The sequence below is a fragment of the Echinococcus granulosus genome, assembly GCF_000524195.1.
Source record: "Echinococcus granulosus chromosome Unknown EG_S00012, whole genome shotgun sequence".
Taxonomy (NCBI): domain Eukaryota; kingdom Metazoa; phylum Platyhelminthes; class Cestoda; order Cyclophyllidea; family Taeniidae; genus Echinococcus; species Echinococcus granulosus.
Window position 1 is genome coordinate 746,298 of NW_020170392.1, and position 18,352 is coordinate 764,649.

The 18,352-nt window shown below is 44.2% G+C and overlaps 2 protein-coding genes across 2 annotated transcripts; one reads left to right on the forward strand and one right to left on the reverse strand. All coding sequences in view use genetic code 11, as the record gives it.

Annotated features, from left to right (window-relative positions):
- Window positions 1-6,183: 6,183 nt before the first annotated feature.
- On the forward strand, window positions 6,184-8,561 carry EGR_02641 (Dynein light chain LC6, flagellar outer arm; the record flags this gene model as incomplete). Its single annotated transcript, XM_024491890.1, has 2 exons — window positions 6,184-6,449; window positions 8,480-8,561. The coding sequence occupies 2 exons, from the start codon at window positions 6,184-6,186 to the stop codon at window positions 8,559-8,561; spliced, it is 348 nt and encodes a 115-aa protein (XP_024353705.1).
- Window positions 8,562-11,947: 3,386 nt separating this feature from the next.
- On the reverse strand, window positions 11,948-13,359 carry EGR_02642 (Elongation factor 1-alpha; the record flags this gene model as incomplete). Its single annotated transcript, XM_024491891.1, has 3 exons — window positions 11,948-12,583; window positions 12,616-13,182; window positions 13,216-13,359. 3 exons carry the CDS (start codon window positions 13,357-13,359, stop codon window positions 11,948-11,950), a joined length of 1,347 nt encoding a protein of 448 aa, XP_024353706.1.
- Between the last annotated feature and the right edge of the window lie 4,993 nt (window positions 13,360-18,352).

An 18,352-nucleotide genomic window follows, 5' to 3' on the forward strand; every position in this document is an offset into this window, starting at 1 on the left:
AAGGTGGGCTGCTTCCCTTTTATTTTATTAGCGCCCTCGCGGCTGCGCTGCTGTCATTCCCATCGTTTCACTCGTCTCGTTCACGCCGTCTTTGTGTAAATACAACCACTGTGTGCGAAGCTTTGTGACGCCTTTGCATTAACAACGGTGTGTGTTATTCCCCCAACAGAGCACCCTGACAAATCGCTGCCGTAGGGTGTGTCTATAGTTGAATAAGCGAATTTGGGAGACGGTGATGTGCCAGCATGAAGTGGGGAGCCAATGAATGGGCTGCCTTTGTTTATGAGTTCGTGTGGATAGGGGATCGTTGGGATGAATAAATAAGTCGATCAAAGAAAAACTAAGGGATTGCAAACTAGAAAGTCATCACCGTTTCCAGTGCTACTTCGGTGCCTCGAGTGAGGAATTTCATGTGGCGTCCGCGTGTGTGTCGTTGAAACTGATCGTGATTCGGATAGTAAATTTGAAGGTTTTGGTGCCGCGGCTAAATGAATTACACTCAGTTGGGACCCGCAGTTGCTGTTGGGATGCTCACAACGCCAAAATATCGTTTCTGGCCAAAAATAGGAAAGTAGTGAGGATTTCGAATTCTACATGATCATTCCCAAGCTTGACTCGGTTCTAAAGGCGCGGAAACTTGCTAAATCTGTTGACGATTTCGAAAAGGTGCAGTAGCAGAAATTGCCACCAAGAAACGGACGCATTACACTCAGGAAGTTGCTCTATTTTTGATCATTAAAATTTACTTGTCACTGATAACATTGCGACACTAATTGTTTACTTCTTCGTTTTTGTTTCACGGGCACTGAAGGCTGCGAGATTCCACTTCTGCTGAGCGGCGTAACCTACAGGTCATCCCTGTAGCCCACAGCTCTTCTCTACGCCTCTTCAGAGAAGTCTGGAGACTCTACAGCGATGGCAGCCAAAAGCAAAATCAATCCTAAAGAATAACTCTTCTAATTTCTATTAATTAATCCTAAACCTTAACGCGAAGGAAGAAGGGTATGTACTGCGGACTGGCAAATCCGTAATTATCCCTAACAGTGGCGTTGAAAATAACGTCTTCCTTCGGCAACTACCCCAGTCCCGTGTTTTGCAGGAAGGCTATTACCAACTGAAGCGACACTAGCCGTGAACCACCTAGAAAAGTTCGTTACGGAGCTATCTACGGTACCGGTATGAAAATGTCAACTAAGTAAACACGCGATACCTCCATCGCCCTACTAGCTGGATGGAACCCAGATAGATAGATGGCTGGACATACGCGAAACCTCATTTTCACGAAACTATTTTAAGCCCCGTCCTTTGGACCGGTGTTCTTACGACTGTTGATGGACATTCCCCCCTCCCCCGATATATTTTTCAAACAGGAGGAAACTCAAGATCCTGTGGGAGTTTTAAGGGAAATCAGTTACGCTTCTATCAAATATCTTCTCATTTGCATGCAAATGTGATGACGGGTGCGGATGATCTGTTGAGGAGGAAGGTTTTCTTACAGCACCGACGCCGTTGTGATCGTGGGCACAGAAGGTTGGTTAAGGCAGCTCCGAAGGCGACGATCAAAAGGAGAGAGGCTGTGTAATACCTTGATTCCTTCCTTAACGCTGCATTTGAGTTTCGCGAGCACTCAAAGCTCCGCCCTTACACTTCTGCCGGGTGGCATGGCCTCCAAGCCATGCCTGTAGTCCCCAACCATCCTGTGTGTCGGCAGTACACATTCTGCCCAAGTATTATGCCTCATTCCTTCTTTAGGGAAGTCTCAGGGCGCTCCATGAACATTAATTTGGTATTAAAGTCATTAGCAAATAAAATGCTTTGATAATCCGCCTGTCATCATTTAATTTCTTTTATAAAAGCTGCAAGTTTTTATATTTCTACCTTTACTATGCCATAAGAGTGAGTTTTAGGCATTTTCTAAAGGTATGTGGAACTCATCGGTGCTTGATCACAAAAAAACTGTAACGTCTGCAAGTCACTCCACCAGTTTTGCGTAAATTAAGGTGATTCGCTGCACTACCTCTGGATGTTTTGTCAACTGATCCGAGTTGTTACTTGTAAGGATGCTTTTCCCTCCCATTGACGTCAGCGCTCTCAAGGTGGACTACAATGGGCTACTGAGGCTTCGAAAGGTCGCCAAATTTATAGTCTCTGCATTTACTAATGTTGTAGGCGGATACCAGAGAATTCGAAAGACAAGCGTTTACGTTATTATTTATGGCGATGTAATTAAATCCCCTACATAGCTCTTTGATAATTATGTGTAAATTTTGATGTTGTTGGATTCTAGTCGTCCCTCCTGGACCCCGGGTTGGTCACTCCCAATTGTCTCTGTGAACGTTCTACAACTGAATTCCATCCGGACGAAATTCGAAGAGATAATATTGAAAGATTAGATCACTAAATGCAAAAGATCTGACTTATGATCAAAAGTTGGTTTTCCTATACTTCTGATACTAAGCGCAATGACATCCATTCAAAGTAGACGGCTTGGATGCTTTCGACAGTTGTCCTTACGTGTGCTGATAACAAAATAGTAAGTTGTTTTTAGGATCTTTTTACCTGAAATAACTGATCTTAGTCACTCTAAATGACGTGCTTGTTGTGTTGAATATATCATGACAGCGATCCAGAGCGCAATGGCCCCAATCCACCTGTCGTATTGTCGTGGAGTTCACTTTATCAAGGACATTGGCTGATCGAGCCTTTGGCAACGGAACGCTTTTTCCTTAAGCACCTGCTTAAATTCACGTGCCCTTCTCGTTGCTACGTTGGTAGTGTGGAGCTCTATGTCTGGCCTCTCGGCCTTTCTGTGCTTTTCCGATAAAGGTGCTCTGCTGGACTCATGTGTCTTGTAATGCCGTAAAGACGAGCCGGACCTCGGCACCTCTTGTTACCCTTTTTGCTGACCCTGCCAAAGTCTATCCTATAGGTGGTAGTTGCAAATTTTTATCGAAGGTTGAAGCAGTAACAGTAAAAATCAAAATATCGAAGGTGAAATTCCGGATAGTCTCGTTTCCTAGTTTAATATGGCGATAAATCCGGCACTAACTACCTCCCAATGGAACATGCTTCCTGTCCACCATGATTTCCATGCCTCAGTAAGGAGCGCGTCTACTGATCACCTCACATGTACATGTTTGAGAATGAAAATACCTGTGAAGACTTCAGTATTTGTCGCAGCCATTAGCATCGAATTCTTACCAACATGATTCTTGTCCCTATTCATTATTTATTGTTTCAAAGTCCACGCCCTCTCCAGTGATTGGCCGGCCTAGAGAATGCACTCAGCATTCAATGGCATCGGTAAATTCAACGAAGGCACTGACAACATGAGCGACTGGTTGACCGATGAGTTCACCGCAGGTGCTCTGGTGGCAATTGCCAACGCCACAAGGAACAGCGATAAGGCGAAGGAGATCGCTATTTCCATTAAGGATCAAATGGAGGCCCACTTTGATGGGCCCTGGCAGGTCATTGTCGGAGCTGATTTTGCAAGATGACGCCGTACAACCTCACTTTTTGTCTTATTAAAATTCATTCAAAGCGGTATCCTTTTGTTACACTTCCCGTGACCTTATCTCTGACCTAACGCTCTCACTTTACCCAGATCGAAATGACCCATCAAGTTTTGGCAAGTGTTGCGGCGGTCGCATTTGGCATAAAGTGAAGCCTTTTTCTTAATTGTATTGGGATTACGGTGGAGGATGAAAAGTTCTTCTACGGGAAAAAGAATAAGTTCACAATCCACATTTTCAAAGCTGGGTGAAATTGATGCACAAATTGTTTGAACTACTGCAGCTTCTATTTCACTAATACAAATGTCCTACTTTAAAATTCCGATTTTTTTGTCTCAAATAAATTATAATGAAGCTTTTGAAAATTGTCAAATTGCCAAGACAATCGATGAGTGGCACATTTGGGCTGTTGACCTGCTGTTACCTATTTGGCTTGGTCTAACGACCTCATGAAGGCATTAGTGATGCATAAGCAAGAATTATTTGCCACTCTGAGAAGGGTATGCAGTGTTAAAGGTAACACCTATAGCCACCTTCGACCGTCTCCCTTCATCCAGAATCTCATCCAACTTTTTCAACAGATATATCTGCAACTTAAGACCCCAATCATGGAATATCTGATGTCTAGAGGTGTTAAACTGGGACGTCGACAGCTCAGGGACTTCAGTCTGGTTTTTTTGTTTTTTTACTTTCAAACTGTTTATAAAATTAATACTTCGTTTGCAGTTACCATCTTCTTAAGCCATTTTAAAATTTATACGAGATCCTAGAAATTACTCTTGAATTCCTATTCTACCTCAACACAAAACAAAGCAGTGAAGACATAGGTACGGAAAAATTTGCAATGTGCCCGATGAAAGTTCTTTTTGGTGTAGCGCCCTGACACTGCCCTGGAGACGAAAGCTGACACAACACCGGGGAAGAATATGTATTGGCATGGTGAAGAAGGGCTGGGACCACTGGCCTGGTGGGGTCTTAAGTGTTCAAGTAACCAAAGCAAGAAATTAAACAGGTAATTGATGTGTTGCATAGCCCTCCTCTTTCTTTGAGTTTCGACCCCACCGTTCCCCTTGGTCAGTCTCCTGCCTCGGTCACCACAGGGTAGTCAACACCGAGAGAGAAACACCCACGAACCAGCCGCAGATACCTGGCTGCAACGTCACTAATCTTTCTTGGTAATTCCACTGGATCTGGGTTTTTTGCCCAGTTTGGCAACCATATTGGGGAATGAGGAATGTGCAAGTCATCACGTATGTCCATAGCTAGTCGTGCGAACTCCGGCCTGAATGCAGAGTCATTTACTAAGGGACGGTGTTAAAAATGGTTTCGTGGGAATAAGGTTTCGTGGCTGTTCCTTTTTGCCACGTTATTCTCACTTCAATGCTGTCCAGCTATATCTATCTGTGTTCTATCTAAATAATAGAGATGTGGAGGAGGTATTGCGTCTTCACTTAATTACCATCTTTATCCAGGCACCGTAGACAGCTCTGTAGCGAAGGTTTTTAGGTGATTTACGGATAGTATCGCTTCCGTTGTTAACAATACTCCCGCAGAACATGGAATTGGAATTGCTGTCCAAGATGGACATCGTTCTCAGCTCTTCTTTAAGGGTGTCTTTACAGATTCTCCCATGCGCTGTGTAAAACCTTCTTCTGCCACATTAAGATTTATCATTCAGTAACAAAAGTCGGGATTGCTGATCTTTAGGATCAGATTCGCTGTCCATTGCCATCAATGTTGCGCCCCAAGACCGCCCTGATTTCACTGCCTTGCAACCATTCACCTCATGAGTCACAAATGACTTTGAAGATGGTGAAACTGCAATCGCAGTTGCTTATGCGCACGATTTAACTAATACACATACCATACTGGTAAAGTAGCAGAGGCTCTACTTGTGTTTTTGATCAATTATGTCCTCACTCGTCCCCTGCAAATCGGTCTTTGTGCCGGCGAATTGGAGCTTTGGTCGTCCAGTCCTCCTGTGCGTTTATAAAACAACTACTTTCAGGTGTTTTCGATGTGGCAACAAACCAACTTTCATTGGCCAGACAATTCGTGTAGTAAAATGAATTTATATGAAGCCACCAAGCCTCCATGTCTTCGTAGTGGGAAAATATTTACCTTAATTCGGGTCGTGGTGTCCTCTTCAGTCTGGCGATTCGGCTACCACATCGGTCGCACGGAGCGCTGCTCGTGGCACCAACGCTGCTAGTTACCCAACCCCTTTGCACCTCTGGGAATAAACCCGAAGCCACAATCTCTCTTATTCCCCACCTAATATTTGGTATTCAACGGATATTCTTCTAGGGTTCGTAAATGAAACAACTATTAATTCAGGTAGCAACAAGTCCATTGGAAGGTAAACCAACCTGTCGGAAGAAAATGTGAATATTCCCACACCATACCCATAATGTATACCTGGAGAATCCGATGAAACCTTCAGAAAGTTCACTAACTTCTAAAGCACCCGGTAAGTGACCTTAGACGCACACAAATGATGCTTGACCTGCAGCAGCCGTAACAACAGCAGCAAAGTCACATGCATGAATCTGGATTTGTCTGTTGGAGAGTACTGAGCACCAACGCATGCGGGTGATCTCGAGCGCGAATCACGCACACACCACAAAGACGACACTTTCACAGCAAAAGAGAGCGGGAGGGACATCCAATGCGGAGGAATAAAAGCACAAAATCTGAGGAATCACCATCGTCGAAGTCGATGCTGCCCATTACAGCCTCACCAGAGAGGGACGTCCGAGTGACCATCAAGTGTTTCTGCATGCCTGAGGAGATGCTCAACTACGCCGCGATGACAGCCGAGGAGGCCTTGAGGCAGTTTTCAACCCGCAAAGACGTTGCGGCCTATGTGAAGAAGCAGTTCGACGAGAAGTACGGTCCTCTGTGGCACTGCGTAGTGGGACGAGATTTCGGCAGGTGAGCTGCGATTCATTTTGGGAGGGCTACAAATACCAGGCCAAAAGACAACACAACAGTGAGTTGTCTCTCTGGCAGAAGCCTAGATACCATTACCTTCTATTTAACTGTTTCGCTGCATAGGTCTCTGTTGCGGACTAAGACCGGCCTTTAAGGCGTGTTTTTAAACTACCGTAAGCACTGTGTTGAAGTTGCTTCTTTTCTGGTATGTGCTAGGGGCTTTTAAAACGTATGTATCTCTTGCTTTGTGCACCAAATTCTTAGTTTTTAGATAACTTTTGGTGTAACTGAGTTGGATTTGTGCGAATCACTTTCTTTAAGGCTGAATGAAAAGCGTAATAGGTTGAGGGGTGTTGAATCGAAATAAAACACTTTTACATCTCTTCATTTGGTCAAATAATGTTTAGAATTAGTATACCTCTTTCTATCGTCTACATTCTATGTGATGATAAGCAATTAATTGCCGTACTTCTTCTGCTACGGGGATGTTCGTCCAGCTCCTTACCTTGTTGTCGCGGTTCTCTTTAGTTAAGACACGTTTAGTTAGTCGACCCATGTTTAATTGATTAGTCAGAAATGAGATACTTCCAAATATTAGAATCATGTCAAATAGAAAGTTGTCCAATCGATCAGTAGTTGTAAGTGTAGAGTCCTGAGACTTCTCCGAGGGCAAAAGTAGGCATGTGACTTGGGCAGAACATGTATTGCCGACGTATACAAGGGCTGGAGGCCATACCTTAAGTGCCCAGGTAACCAAAACAGAGTTAAACAAAGAATTAAAGTATTACAAATAGTCCCCCTCCCCATGGTCAGCCTCCCCGCTTTTGCTATCATGATGTAATCGAAGCTGTATGTAAAAACGCCCACAAACCAACCGCATCAGTCATTGAATCTGTGCAGAACTGAGGGGATAGCCGACCGCGAGATCATTGATTCATCCTGGTAATTCTGCCGGAATCTGGAGTTTCGTCCAAATTGGACACTGTATTGGGAGAAGGGGGAACGGAATACCCATTTTGTAGGTTCATTGCTTGTCACAAGAATACCGGCCCCAAAGCAGAGCCATTTAATATGGGATAGGGTTTAAAATAATTATATGGGGATAGGGTTTCGCGCCTATTCCTCCATGCCGCTTTATTCTCACTTCAATGCTGCTCAGCCATATCTAACTATCTATCCGGGTTCTACCCGGCTACTAGAGAGGTGGATGAGACATCCCGTGTTCATTTAATTGACATCTTCATACATGTATCATAGACAGTTCCAAGTGAACTTTTCCGGATGGTTCACGGCCACAGCAAGTATTGCTTCAGTTGCTAATAGGCTGTGGTAGCTGCCAAAGGTAGACATCATTTTCAATCCTTCTGTTAGGGGTCATGGCAGATTTCCCCATCGGCAGCATATGCCCACAGCAGTAAAAATTAGAGAAGTTGTCACCTAGGCTGGTGTTTAATCTCCGTTGTCACCAATGTAGCGCCCCAGAGTCATTCCTAGAGACGAACAAAGACAATACTGGAGGAGAGTACGAACTGCGATGCAGAGAAACGCCAGGATTACCGACCTAGCCTGGCGGCAACGCCACCTAGTGGATTTACAAAGCCAGAGCTCGGAACAGCTGTCAAACCAAAATGAAGAGTTAAACAAATGTCTAAGGTATTACAGTGAGAACTATTGTATGCGAGTAATAGGCAGGAGGCTTGTTCATTAAGGAATTATTTGAAATTTGTGTCACCACATAACACTTGCTTTGTACGGCAAAGATTCGTATTACTATTGCCGAGCATTGCCGCGCATTGAGGCCTTTTCCATTGATAGCGCACTGCTACTGAGAGACATATTGACAATTATTAGGTCAGCTAATCAACTATTGTTGAGTCTTCATTCAATTGGTTAAACACAACCCGACCTCGTGGGCAAACTGAGCCAGTGGTCGTGAAAATTGTGTTAAAGGAATGAGTGTAGGCCTATTAACATCTGCTTTGACACTTTCCCCAAATACGTAGGCCTATCTCTATTCCTTTCTATTTTAGCTACGTCACACACCAAGAACTCGGTTTCATTGTCTTTCGGATTGATCAATGGGCTTTCCTTCTGTTCTCCACCCGACACTAAATTGTCATTTACCTTCATATTACGTTAAAAAAAATGCATGTGTTTCATATCACTCTGACTTTTACTTAATTATTGTAGGAGGATTCGTGATGGATATTTGTAATATGAGCATTTCCTGATTAAACTGCTACCCTTATTGAAATGTCACGCCAGGGTGTGAATTTTATGCTTACATTTGCACGAGGCGGTGTTGCAAGAATATGCTGGACCAGCAAGCACATCGGGCCATCTGCTGACCGTGCAACCAGCAAACAGAGCATTAGCTGTAGATGAGGCGTGAATTCTGCAAATAGACAAACCTGCATGATGAAAATGAATATTTTGTAAATGTGACAAGCGCGGGTGTAGCTGATGTACGCGGTTTACCTCAGAGGAAGGATTAACTGCAAGACTGCAGCCGTCTTCCTTTGGTAACAAATTCTGGCGCATAAAAGATGTGTATAAGTGAATAGCAGTGAATATAACCCCATTTGCTTCAACGCCTAGAAATTCTTTTGGTTAATTGAATTAAGTAAAATTTTTACTTTGGGATGCAGTATGGTCGCATAACACATGCAAGGTGCCAGCATGACGTTAGGAGAGAGGATTAAGTCATAGAAAAGAAGAAGCCTAATTTGGCAATGCAGCGCGTTTTGCAATTATATGCAATATCACATTTATTTAGTAACCCTAGATTCTGGTCGTAAACTTGATTTCTCAGGATATCTGAGTGAGAGGCACATTTCGCAAGTTTTACAGGTAACGTTCATCGTATTTTCCTTCTTCCCATTTATGCCTACTGTCATTCAAATTCACTTCATCTCTCCTCTGTTGTTGTAACCAACTGGTCCAGCATATTTTCCTCCTCGAATACTCACAATTTCGCCTAGTCCATGCATGCACGCATGCGGGATTCGAATTTTTACAAATAAATTTTAATAATAGTGTGATTTCACATAAATATTACTTGCTTGAATGAGCTCACAATCTTAAGAGCGAAACTGCGGTCAATGTTACTTAACAGATATAAGTAGAGTCGCCAAAAATCATATTTTGATGAGTAATTCAACTGATTAACGATTCCCTAGCTTACGCGATTTTCATTAAGCTAGGATATTTTTTCCTTTGAATCTAAGTGTAATTCTCACTAAATTTTAGGTGGTATTGTAGTCACAGTACTTGTAGAAAGCACCACGGTGCCATGGTCGCGCGTGTGCATCCCGGTCACCGGTCATCGCGCCTTTTAGTAGAAACATGTTTTTGGCGTGTAACTCGGTTACTTGGGTTCAACGGCTAATTCCCTATTTGTTGTATGCTGTATGTACACATACCGATTCCTCAATGTGGGTTGTTGTGCTGCTTACACCACTCCTCAGGCAGGGGAACCTCGCTTCTTGAGTCCACTCTTGCAAGAAAAGCTACCATGCATACAACCACAGACGCATGCCACGTTGGCGTAAGGAAACAAGGCATTCGAGTCGGTGCATGGTTGCTGTTTTTAAATGTCAATGGAGAATAGTAGGCTAGCTAGCTGAATGTTTACAACCAAATGGCGCCAATTTGTATTAATTGAAACACTGCATTAGGCCAACCTCGTAAAGTTTGGTTTGACCCTCTCGAATATTCCATTTGACTAAAAGACCATTTCCAAACCATGTCATACTGCAAGTGTTGAATTATTATCTTTAAGATGACAGGAACAGCGACTACTTTCTTCTCTGGGTCAAGGCTAAAGCCTGTTAATGTTCTGCTTTTGAGTGTTCAACAATTTGGCTTGGGTACAACATGGGAGGGTGCGGTAGGAAGGGTAAACAACCATTCAAGTATAGGCACGCATAAAACATAACTATGAAGCAAACTCTCCCAGGCTGGTGACTCCCCATCTCACAAAGTCTTGTGACAGGCATTGGCGCCATAGCAAATAAACCCCATGGGTCCCTGATTTCCCGCACAAGTTAAAGTGAATACTAACTCCCCTTTCAAACTGCTACTGTTGGCTGATCCAAGCCTTGGATGTAGCGTTCATTGCTTAAAATCCGAGCCCTACGTAAAAACGAACTTATCGATAGGCCTTAACGTTAGCCTGTCACAGATCCCCTTGCTTCTGGCGTGCCAGCGGGTGCACTGAGATGGAACGCGTGCCGCGCAGTGCGTGTGTGAACACACTCGTACACGTCTATGCAGCGCATGTGTGCGCGCGTGCGTGTGGTCTGGGTTGCGTTCGCGCGATTTTATCGATTTTCAATTGGCGAGTCATGTCACGCGCCACGTGCATGCAGCGTGGCCACCGCGTGTGTGTGCGTGTGCACACCCCTTGCAGCCAGCCAGCCAGCCAGCCAGCGATGACGGCGTTGGCATAGCGAGCATGAACTGAGATCAAGGCTAGCCAACCGACATAACTGTGGATGCCGAAAAGGTGTGCGTCATCAGAGCCTACCAAGTTAGCAGTAAGAAAGCAAACTAAAAGTGCGTTTGGTAGACCTTCATCACACCTCAAATTGAGAGGTGATTAAAGCCATGGTTCTAATTCAGCCAATCACGGACGGCATTGATAACGCGTGGTGTTGCCGCGATTATCACACCCTTTTCACTTTGTCACGCATTTTTAGTCCCTAGGCCGTTTAACTCGGTCTGGCGGCTCACCCTACAAGAGGCTGCGTGGAGGTGGTCAGAGGCACTTGCTACCCTCTTATTTTAACAGACTTCTCGGTTAACTTAGCATAATATCGAGAGAGTTAACAGTTATACGAAAGCTGAAAATAAGAGTTTAATCAATTAGGGATGGGCAGACATTGGACGTTGACTCTGAAAATTAAACAACCCATCATCCTAATCGTCTGCAACCGACGGTATGACAGTGACCGAAGGAAAAAGAGCGCACCTAAGGGCTCCATCAATCGGCATATCTGCGGAACCCATCTACCAAATTCGCTAAATCATTGGATTCACAAGGCTGTCACAACCACACCGTCCCGGTTTCCGGTGGAGGGCATGCCGACCATCGCCCAAAAACAAACGTTGACGTCACTCTAGACACAAAGCCTCCACGGTCGCCCCAGCTTGCACGAGAAACTACTTGCTGCGGGCTAGGAGCAGTAACGTAAGAACGAAGAGCTAGAACCCAGACGAAAAAGGCAGAAGTAGCGCGGGAGTGGGGGGACCGGGCCACCCCGCGCATTACACCCTGCCACTAACCGGACCCCACCGAGAGCAAGCCCGCGAGAGCCCTGAACGGCGGCAGCGCACCGGCACGAGAGACAAAGAACCACGCGCCATCCCGCGCTTGGAGAACAGTCCCACCCAGAAGCGGAATCCGCAAAACCCAAGCTGGTCTTAACCCAGTACCTGTCGCAGAGCACAGTGATAAATCGCACATCCACTAAACTTTTATTGGCATACAAAAGAACTTATTTTTTGGCCTTGGCGGCCTTCTGGGCAGATTTTGTGGCCTTGGCTTCCTTATCCTTGAAGGTTACAGCCTTGATCACGCCTACAGCGACAGTCGATCTCATGTCACGAACAGCAAAGCGACCCAGAGGCGGGAACTCCGAGAACACCTCAACACACATTGGTTTGCTGGGCACCATTCTAACGATGGCCGCATCACCGGATTTGATCTTCGCAGGGTTAGTCTCCTTGACCTGACCAGTACGGCGATCGATTTTCTCCTTAAGTTCGGCAAACTTACAGGCGATGTGAGCAGTATGACAGTCCAGAACGGGAGTGTAGCCGGCACCAATCTCGCCAGGATGATTGAGGACGATAACTTGGGCGGTGAACTCTGCAGCCTCGCGAGGAGGGTGATTCTTTGAGTCACCAGCCACGTTACCGCGACGAACGTCCTTTACAGAGATATTTTTCACGTTGAAGCCAACGTTGTCTCCGGGGACGGCCTCGGATAGGGCTTCATGGTGCATTTCGATTGATTTCACTTCGGTTGAAATGCCGACAGGAGCAAATGTGACGATCATACCCGGCTTCATTATGCCAGTCTCGACACGGCCGACGGGAACAGTACCAATACCGCTAATTTTAAACACATCCTAGACAGTAAACCCCATTAAAAAGGCCTCACCTGAAGAGGAAGTCGAAGGGGCTTGTCCACGGGACGAGTTGGAGGCTCGACAAGATCGATACTGGCAAGAAGCGTGGGCCCCTTATACCAAGGCATGTTAGGACTGGGCTCCAGCATGTTGTCGCCGACCCAACCGGAGATTGGGACGATATTTACAGTATCGGGGTTGTATCCCACCTTCTTAATGTACGCCTTCATTTCGGAACTAATCTCCTGGAAGCGCTTTTCACTGTAATCAACTGCATCCATTTTGTTGACCGCAATGATGAGCTTCTTCACACCCAGAGTGAAGGCGAGAAGCGCATGCTCGCGCGTTTGACCATTCTTACTAATACCTGCCTCGAACTCACCAGTACCAGCAGCAACAACCAGAATTGCGCAGTCCGCCTGGCTGGTGCCCGTAATCATGTTCTTAATAAAGTCACGATGACCGGGCGCGTCGATGATGGTAACGAGGTACTTCGGAGTCTCGAACTTCCAGAGGGCGATGTCGATGGTGATACCACGCTCACGCTCAGCCTTGAGCTTATCAAGCACCCACGCGTACTTGAAAGAGGACTTGCCCATCTACAAAGTGCACACACTAAGTCGCAAACGCACCTCAGCCGCCTCTTTCTCAAATTTCTCAATAGTTCTTTTGTCAATCCCACCACATTTGTAAATAAGATGGCCCGTGGAAGTCGATTTACCAGAATCGACGTGACCGATAACAATGAGATTGATGTGCGTCTTCTCCTTCCCCATCCTGCCACGCTCAACGCCAACACTCGCAGTTGTGAGGATGTGAGACGGAAAGCCAATGCACGTGCTCAGTTAAACAAATTTTGTTTACATTAATTCGTAAATGAGTTACTTGCAACAGCCAGAAGTTAATTGAAATATTAGAATCTCATAACAAATAATTTTTCTTAAAATTCTTGCGCGTTATTTACACTCAAATTAGAGCCCAAGGCATGGTCAAAAACATGCGAACTTTAAAGAAATTTTAAAAGTTTAATGATTAGGAAGTAATGCAACGGTAAGGTTATTGAGATGTTTAATGTGTATAATAAATGCAAATGCTAACGGCTTTCTCAGAGTTTACCGAATTCTGCATTAGTTTTACCATTTTTTGCACCATTATTAGATACAATGGGAATAGGCCACATATTGTAACCAGATGTAAGGAATAATATGCGAGCATTATCGCATCTCCTTTAAATTAAGTAAACAGTGATTTTTCAAGTTTTTAATTCTATGACTACTTAATTTAAGGAATGAGTGCAATGGTGTAGTGTCTTGGGTCTTTCCTGACATGACGAAAGGCATAATAATACGCGCTGCCTATATAGAGAAGAAATTGGAACTATTAGCGAGTTCCAGGAGCAGGCCTTCTGGCGGAGGTACAATGGCGGTGCTCCTAAGTGGACCATTATCAAAATTGGGAATTAAGCGTATAAAGCATTGCTGTAGCATTAACACGTGCAATTCCATAGTTGCAAAATATATGCTGATGCCTTCCAAATCTTTCTTGAAGACGAAAGAAGTCACTTTTGCGGAATGAAACATGTAGTGTTAAAATAGATAAGGGCTGGAGTTCCCCACATCGCCTCGAATACATGTTTCCAAGCAGAAGCTTAATCACGGAACTGTAGGTGTCCCGAAAACTTCTTTCCTTTTGAGCATCGGTCCCGGCAAGTCACTTAGTAGGCCTTCATCGTTGGCCATCACAACATATTCGGTGCTGTAATAAAAGCATTCACGAGGCAGTAGTGCCTGTCACGGCATTTGCGTGCAAATGAGTAGATAGCTGGCCGGGGCGCCACTAATCTTTTTGTAATTTTTATTCAATATTCAGCTCTATTTTAAATAAAATGTTTTGAGGAAAGGAGTAATACTCTTGCCTTGGACGTGTGTCTACAGCTAGTGATGGAAACATTAACCTAAAGGCGAGTCAACGAATATATAACAGGTCTTATAATGGTTATGCAGACAAAAGGCTTTGCATCTGCTTCTCCTTGCCAAAATGTACTCACTTTAGCTATGCCCAATCATAATTATTTGGGTTCTGCCTAGCCAGTAGAGATGTGAATGAGGTATCGTACGTCCACTAAAACCGCCACCTTCATACAGGTGCCGCATACAGCTCCTCAGTGAGGTTTCACAGGCAATTCACAGCCACCAAGACTTTGTAGATGTTGACTGCATTACTATAAAATATGGAACTGAAGGGGTCGCCAAGGGCAGCCACTATTTTTAATCTGAATACAAAAGAAGACGTAATACTAGAGCTACAGGTGCATTTGCGACGTGGAGAGGGTCTGCGTGCGCTTCGTGTATGGCCAAAGGCCCAGCTCTACAATGGAAGTACAAAGGCGGAATCTTGAGTGTCTACTTAGCTAAAACGAAAACTCAAGCAAACCAAAGTTTTATACATCATATACATACATACATAAAGTTGCATTTTATGCTTTGTTGGCCTCCTTTGTTTATAATGAAGCATTAGTATGTTAAAAGAGTGTCCAAAACGCATTTATAGGAAAGAGATGAATTCTAATTTGCTAGTATGGCTCGAAGATTGGGTGATGATAGCTGAGAGTAGAGTGACGCTTATGGACTTGTTACTGCTCCCACCTTTTTACCTCTTTTTTATCGATTTGAACAGCTAGAGTTTAAAGGAAACATTTACTGGTGGACTTATTTGTAAATCATTGTCACCTCATTGCGACGCATGCTTCTTCTATAGAAAACAGTGATCAAACAATACAGCCAAAACATATTTGACTAAGTTGGGACGTAATCGCATGAACCATTTAAAGCACTGCTGTAATATGTTGGTTGTTTAACTCTCTGTTTTGGTGAGGAGTCACTTTTGACTTGGCCATTGTACCGTGCCAGGTGGAGTGGCCTTCGAGCCATGGGAGTAGCTCTATTATCTTCTGTATGCCAGAAACATATACTATGCCCAAGTATTATGCAATACAATGGTGGTTTATCCCTCGGTATTGGTGAGACGCCACTTTTGTACTTTGAATTAGCCCCCTTGTACCTCGCTGGGTAGGCTGGCCTTTTGGGCCATGCCAATAGCCCAGACACCTTCTCTGCGATGAATACATATTCTGCCCGAGTATTGTCTTCTTTCATCTTCAAGGAGTCTCGGGACGCTACAATTATGTCTTGTTTCGTCTTCAGGGAAGTCTCGAGACGCCACACTATTTTAAACTAACTTCACTGACAAAGCTTGTCGGATAGTAGATCCGCCAAATCTCTGCCACATGCGACACCACGAGGACAGTGGTTTGTTGACAGCCTTTTCTCTTAACAAGGCCGATGGGTTTGCAGTGTTTAAAGTGGACTATGCGAAGGTGAAAACTTCTGAGCACCTTTGTGACAAGCGGACATTTTTTAATTGATGTGATAAATTATTACCTTACACTGTAAGTCACGTACTGCTAAGTGCTTAGTTAGGCCAACTTTACATGAGAGGTTAGTCTAGTATCACAATTTAAGACCAGGCTTTTCATCCCTTTTTTAATCGTACACATTTTCTTGTTCCACGTAAGTTATGTCCAAAACAAGACCACGTCCCTCCTTTTTAAAAAAATTTGACTTGAAGTACGCAAATATTAAAATAAATTAGGTAAACTTTTTGCAGGCGAATATTTCTATTCTAAGATGCTTTGTTTAAGTGTTTCTGGTGCGCCTTCATATACGGGCTACCACGCCGTATCAGGATTGTTCACGCCGTGCAATTGGTGAGGTGGGGGTGTCGTGTCTCGTCGGAGATGGTATGCATTTTTTGATGAAAAATTTGCCCCGTTTTGAATCAATGATTCTTAGTTAGTCTTTCTGACCTTTTGGTGCTCTGCCATATTGCTATTACCTTTTTCTGTCGGTAGATGCGTTAGGATTGAAGAGTGTGGGAACGATTGCTATGGACATAAATTTGGTCTTCAAGCACGAGGGGAAGGTACGTGATGATAACTTGGTCCGTGTTTCTGACCGGTGATTTTGCACGTTAGTCTGATGCGCTTCTCTTCGGCCTGTTCCATTCACGTATGGTATGCTTCTTCTCAGGTATTCCTTCGGTATGTGGAACACATCATCGCGTGGAGGTACTTGATGGTTTTACGATCCACGTTTCTTCCCGTTGTTAGCGCATCTACCTAGTTTTTTTGACGCGCTTGGTGTTCTACTTACCTTAGGTTTTCGCTGTGCCGTGCCGTTTGTGCTGTTTATGGACAATACAGATGTCTCGTCACTTTGATTTTCTGGGCATGCAATTTTTGCGGTTGGGTGGGTTAACTCTGGACAGTGTTGTTTTACTACCGCGGGGGGTGGGTTCTCCATTCGCCCGGCGCTGGTGTGCTGTGTTGGGCTGGCTGGCCGTTTCCCGGTCTTGCCGCCTGGGGTGAGTGGGAGGGGTGGCTGCCTGGTTCCCGTTCCGCTTCCGGTCCACGAGCGGTTGGGCCCTGTACGAATGTGCTTTCCGTGGCGGCGCGGCTGTTTCGTTAGGCAAGCGGATGGCGGTCTTGACGCGTCTGCATTGCGAGGGTTACCTAAGTGATAAGATATGCGGGATTGGGACAGTCTTTTCATCACGGCTGGTAGGAGTAGATCGCACTGAGACTGCAGGTGTAGTGTGCTGTACAGTCATTCGATCCAATGTAGCTTTGCCTCCAGTGTAAGCCAAAAGGATCGGAATTTTGCGGTTCGAAAAGCCTATTTAATTTTTTACACTGCTAGACCCAAGAAACCTCATTTTATCAGCACTGCAAATGGACATCTGCTTTTATTTCGTGCCTGTCTGAATTTTACAGTCTTAGTTTCTTCTCAATGATGTATTTATTTCAAATGAAAATTTTGGGTTCAATGAATTAGTATAGGGCATAGGGTCCATTTTATTAATTTTTTTAAATCTTTCAATCAATCCTCTCTCTCCTGTTAATTTTCTCAAAGATCAAGACTACTCCAATGATATGCCCCTGCTGGACGAAAAAAACACTGCCTAGCTATTTATCCTTGAATGAGCAGTCACATTGACTTGTCAGCCTGGTTATTCTTTAACTTGTTTGATCAACTTGTCGTTGGTTTTTTTGGCTATGAATGTACGGCTTTTTGCTTCCATGAAGTCATTAATGCATTTCATTTACGACCAAGATTCATTTTTTTAGATGCTTTGTTTGTGTTGATCGGGTACTGAAACAGTTTTCTGTTAACATCCTACTAAGAGAGCATATTTTAAAGATAGTCGATTTGAAAATTGGGTTGTGAGAGCCCACTTCATTTGAATGTAAGAGAGTAAACTGCTCGCTCTCCTATCGTTGAAGTAGGTCAAGTTGCATTTGTAGTGCACTTTTCTTTCAAAGAAGTGTCTTTTTGTTCGAACCCCTTGTTATTTTGTCTTACCTTTTTTTAAAGGTATGGTCGCAGAACTTGTTGCTTGCCCTTTTTGAGCTTTTTTTTGTTTATTGGTCTACTTTTTCGCGCGGCTTTTTGCCAGCTTACGATAGGAGTTATGCGGTGCATACCAACAAAACGTGGTAGTATGTACGACTTGTTTCTCCTAGTTATCCCCGGGTTCTAGTTGTTTTTTAGAAGTAGGTTCCTAATTATAAATTGCCATAGCTTCTTGAGCAACCCGAAAGGTTTACTTTTGCTAGCTGGTTCTTATTTGCAATTCCCTTAAAGTTCGGTGTCTCGATCTCAAATATTTGACGTGGTCGATTGCTAGATGATTAAGTGAAGTGAGCACTTA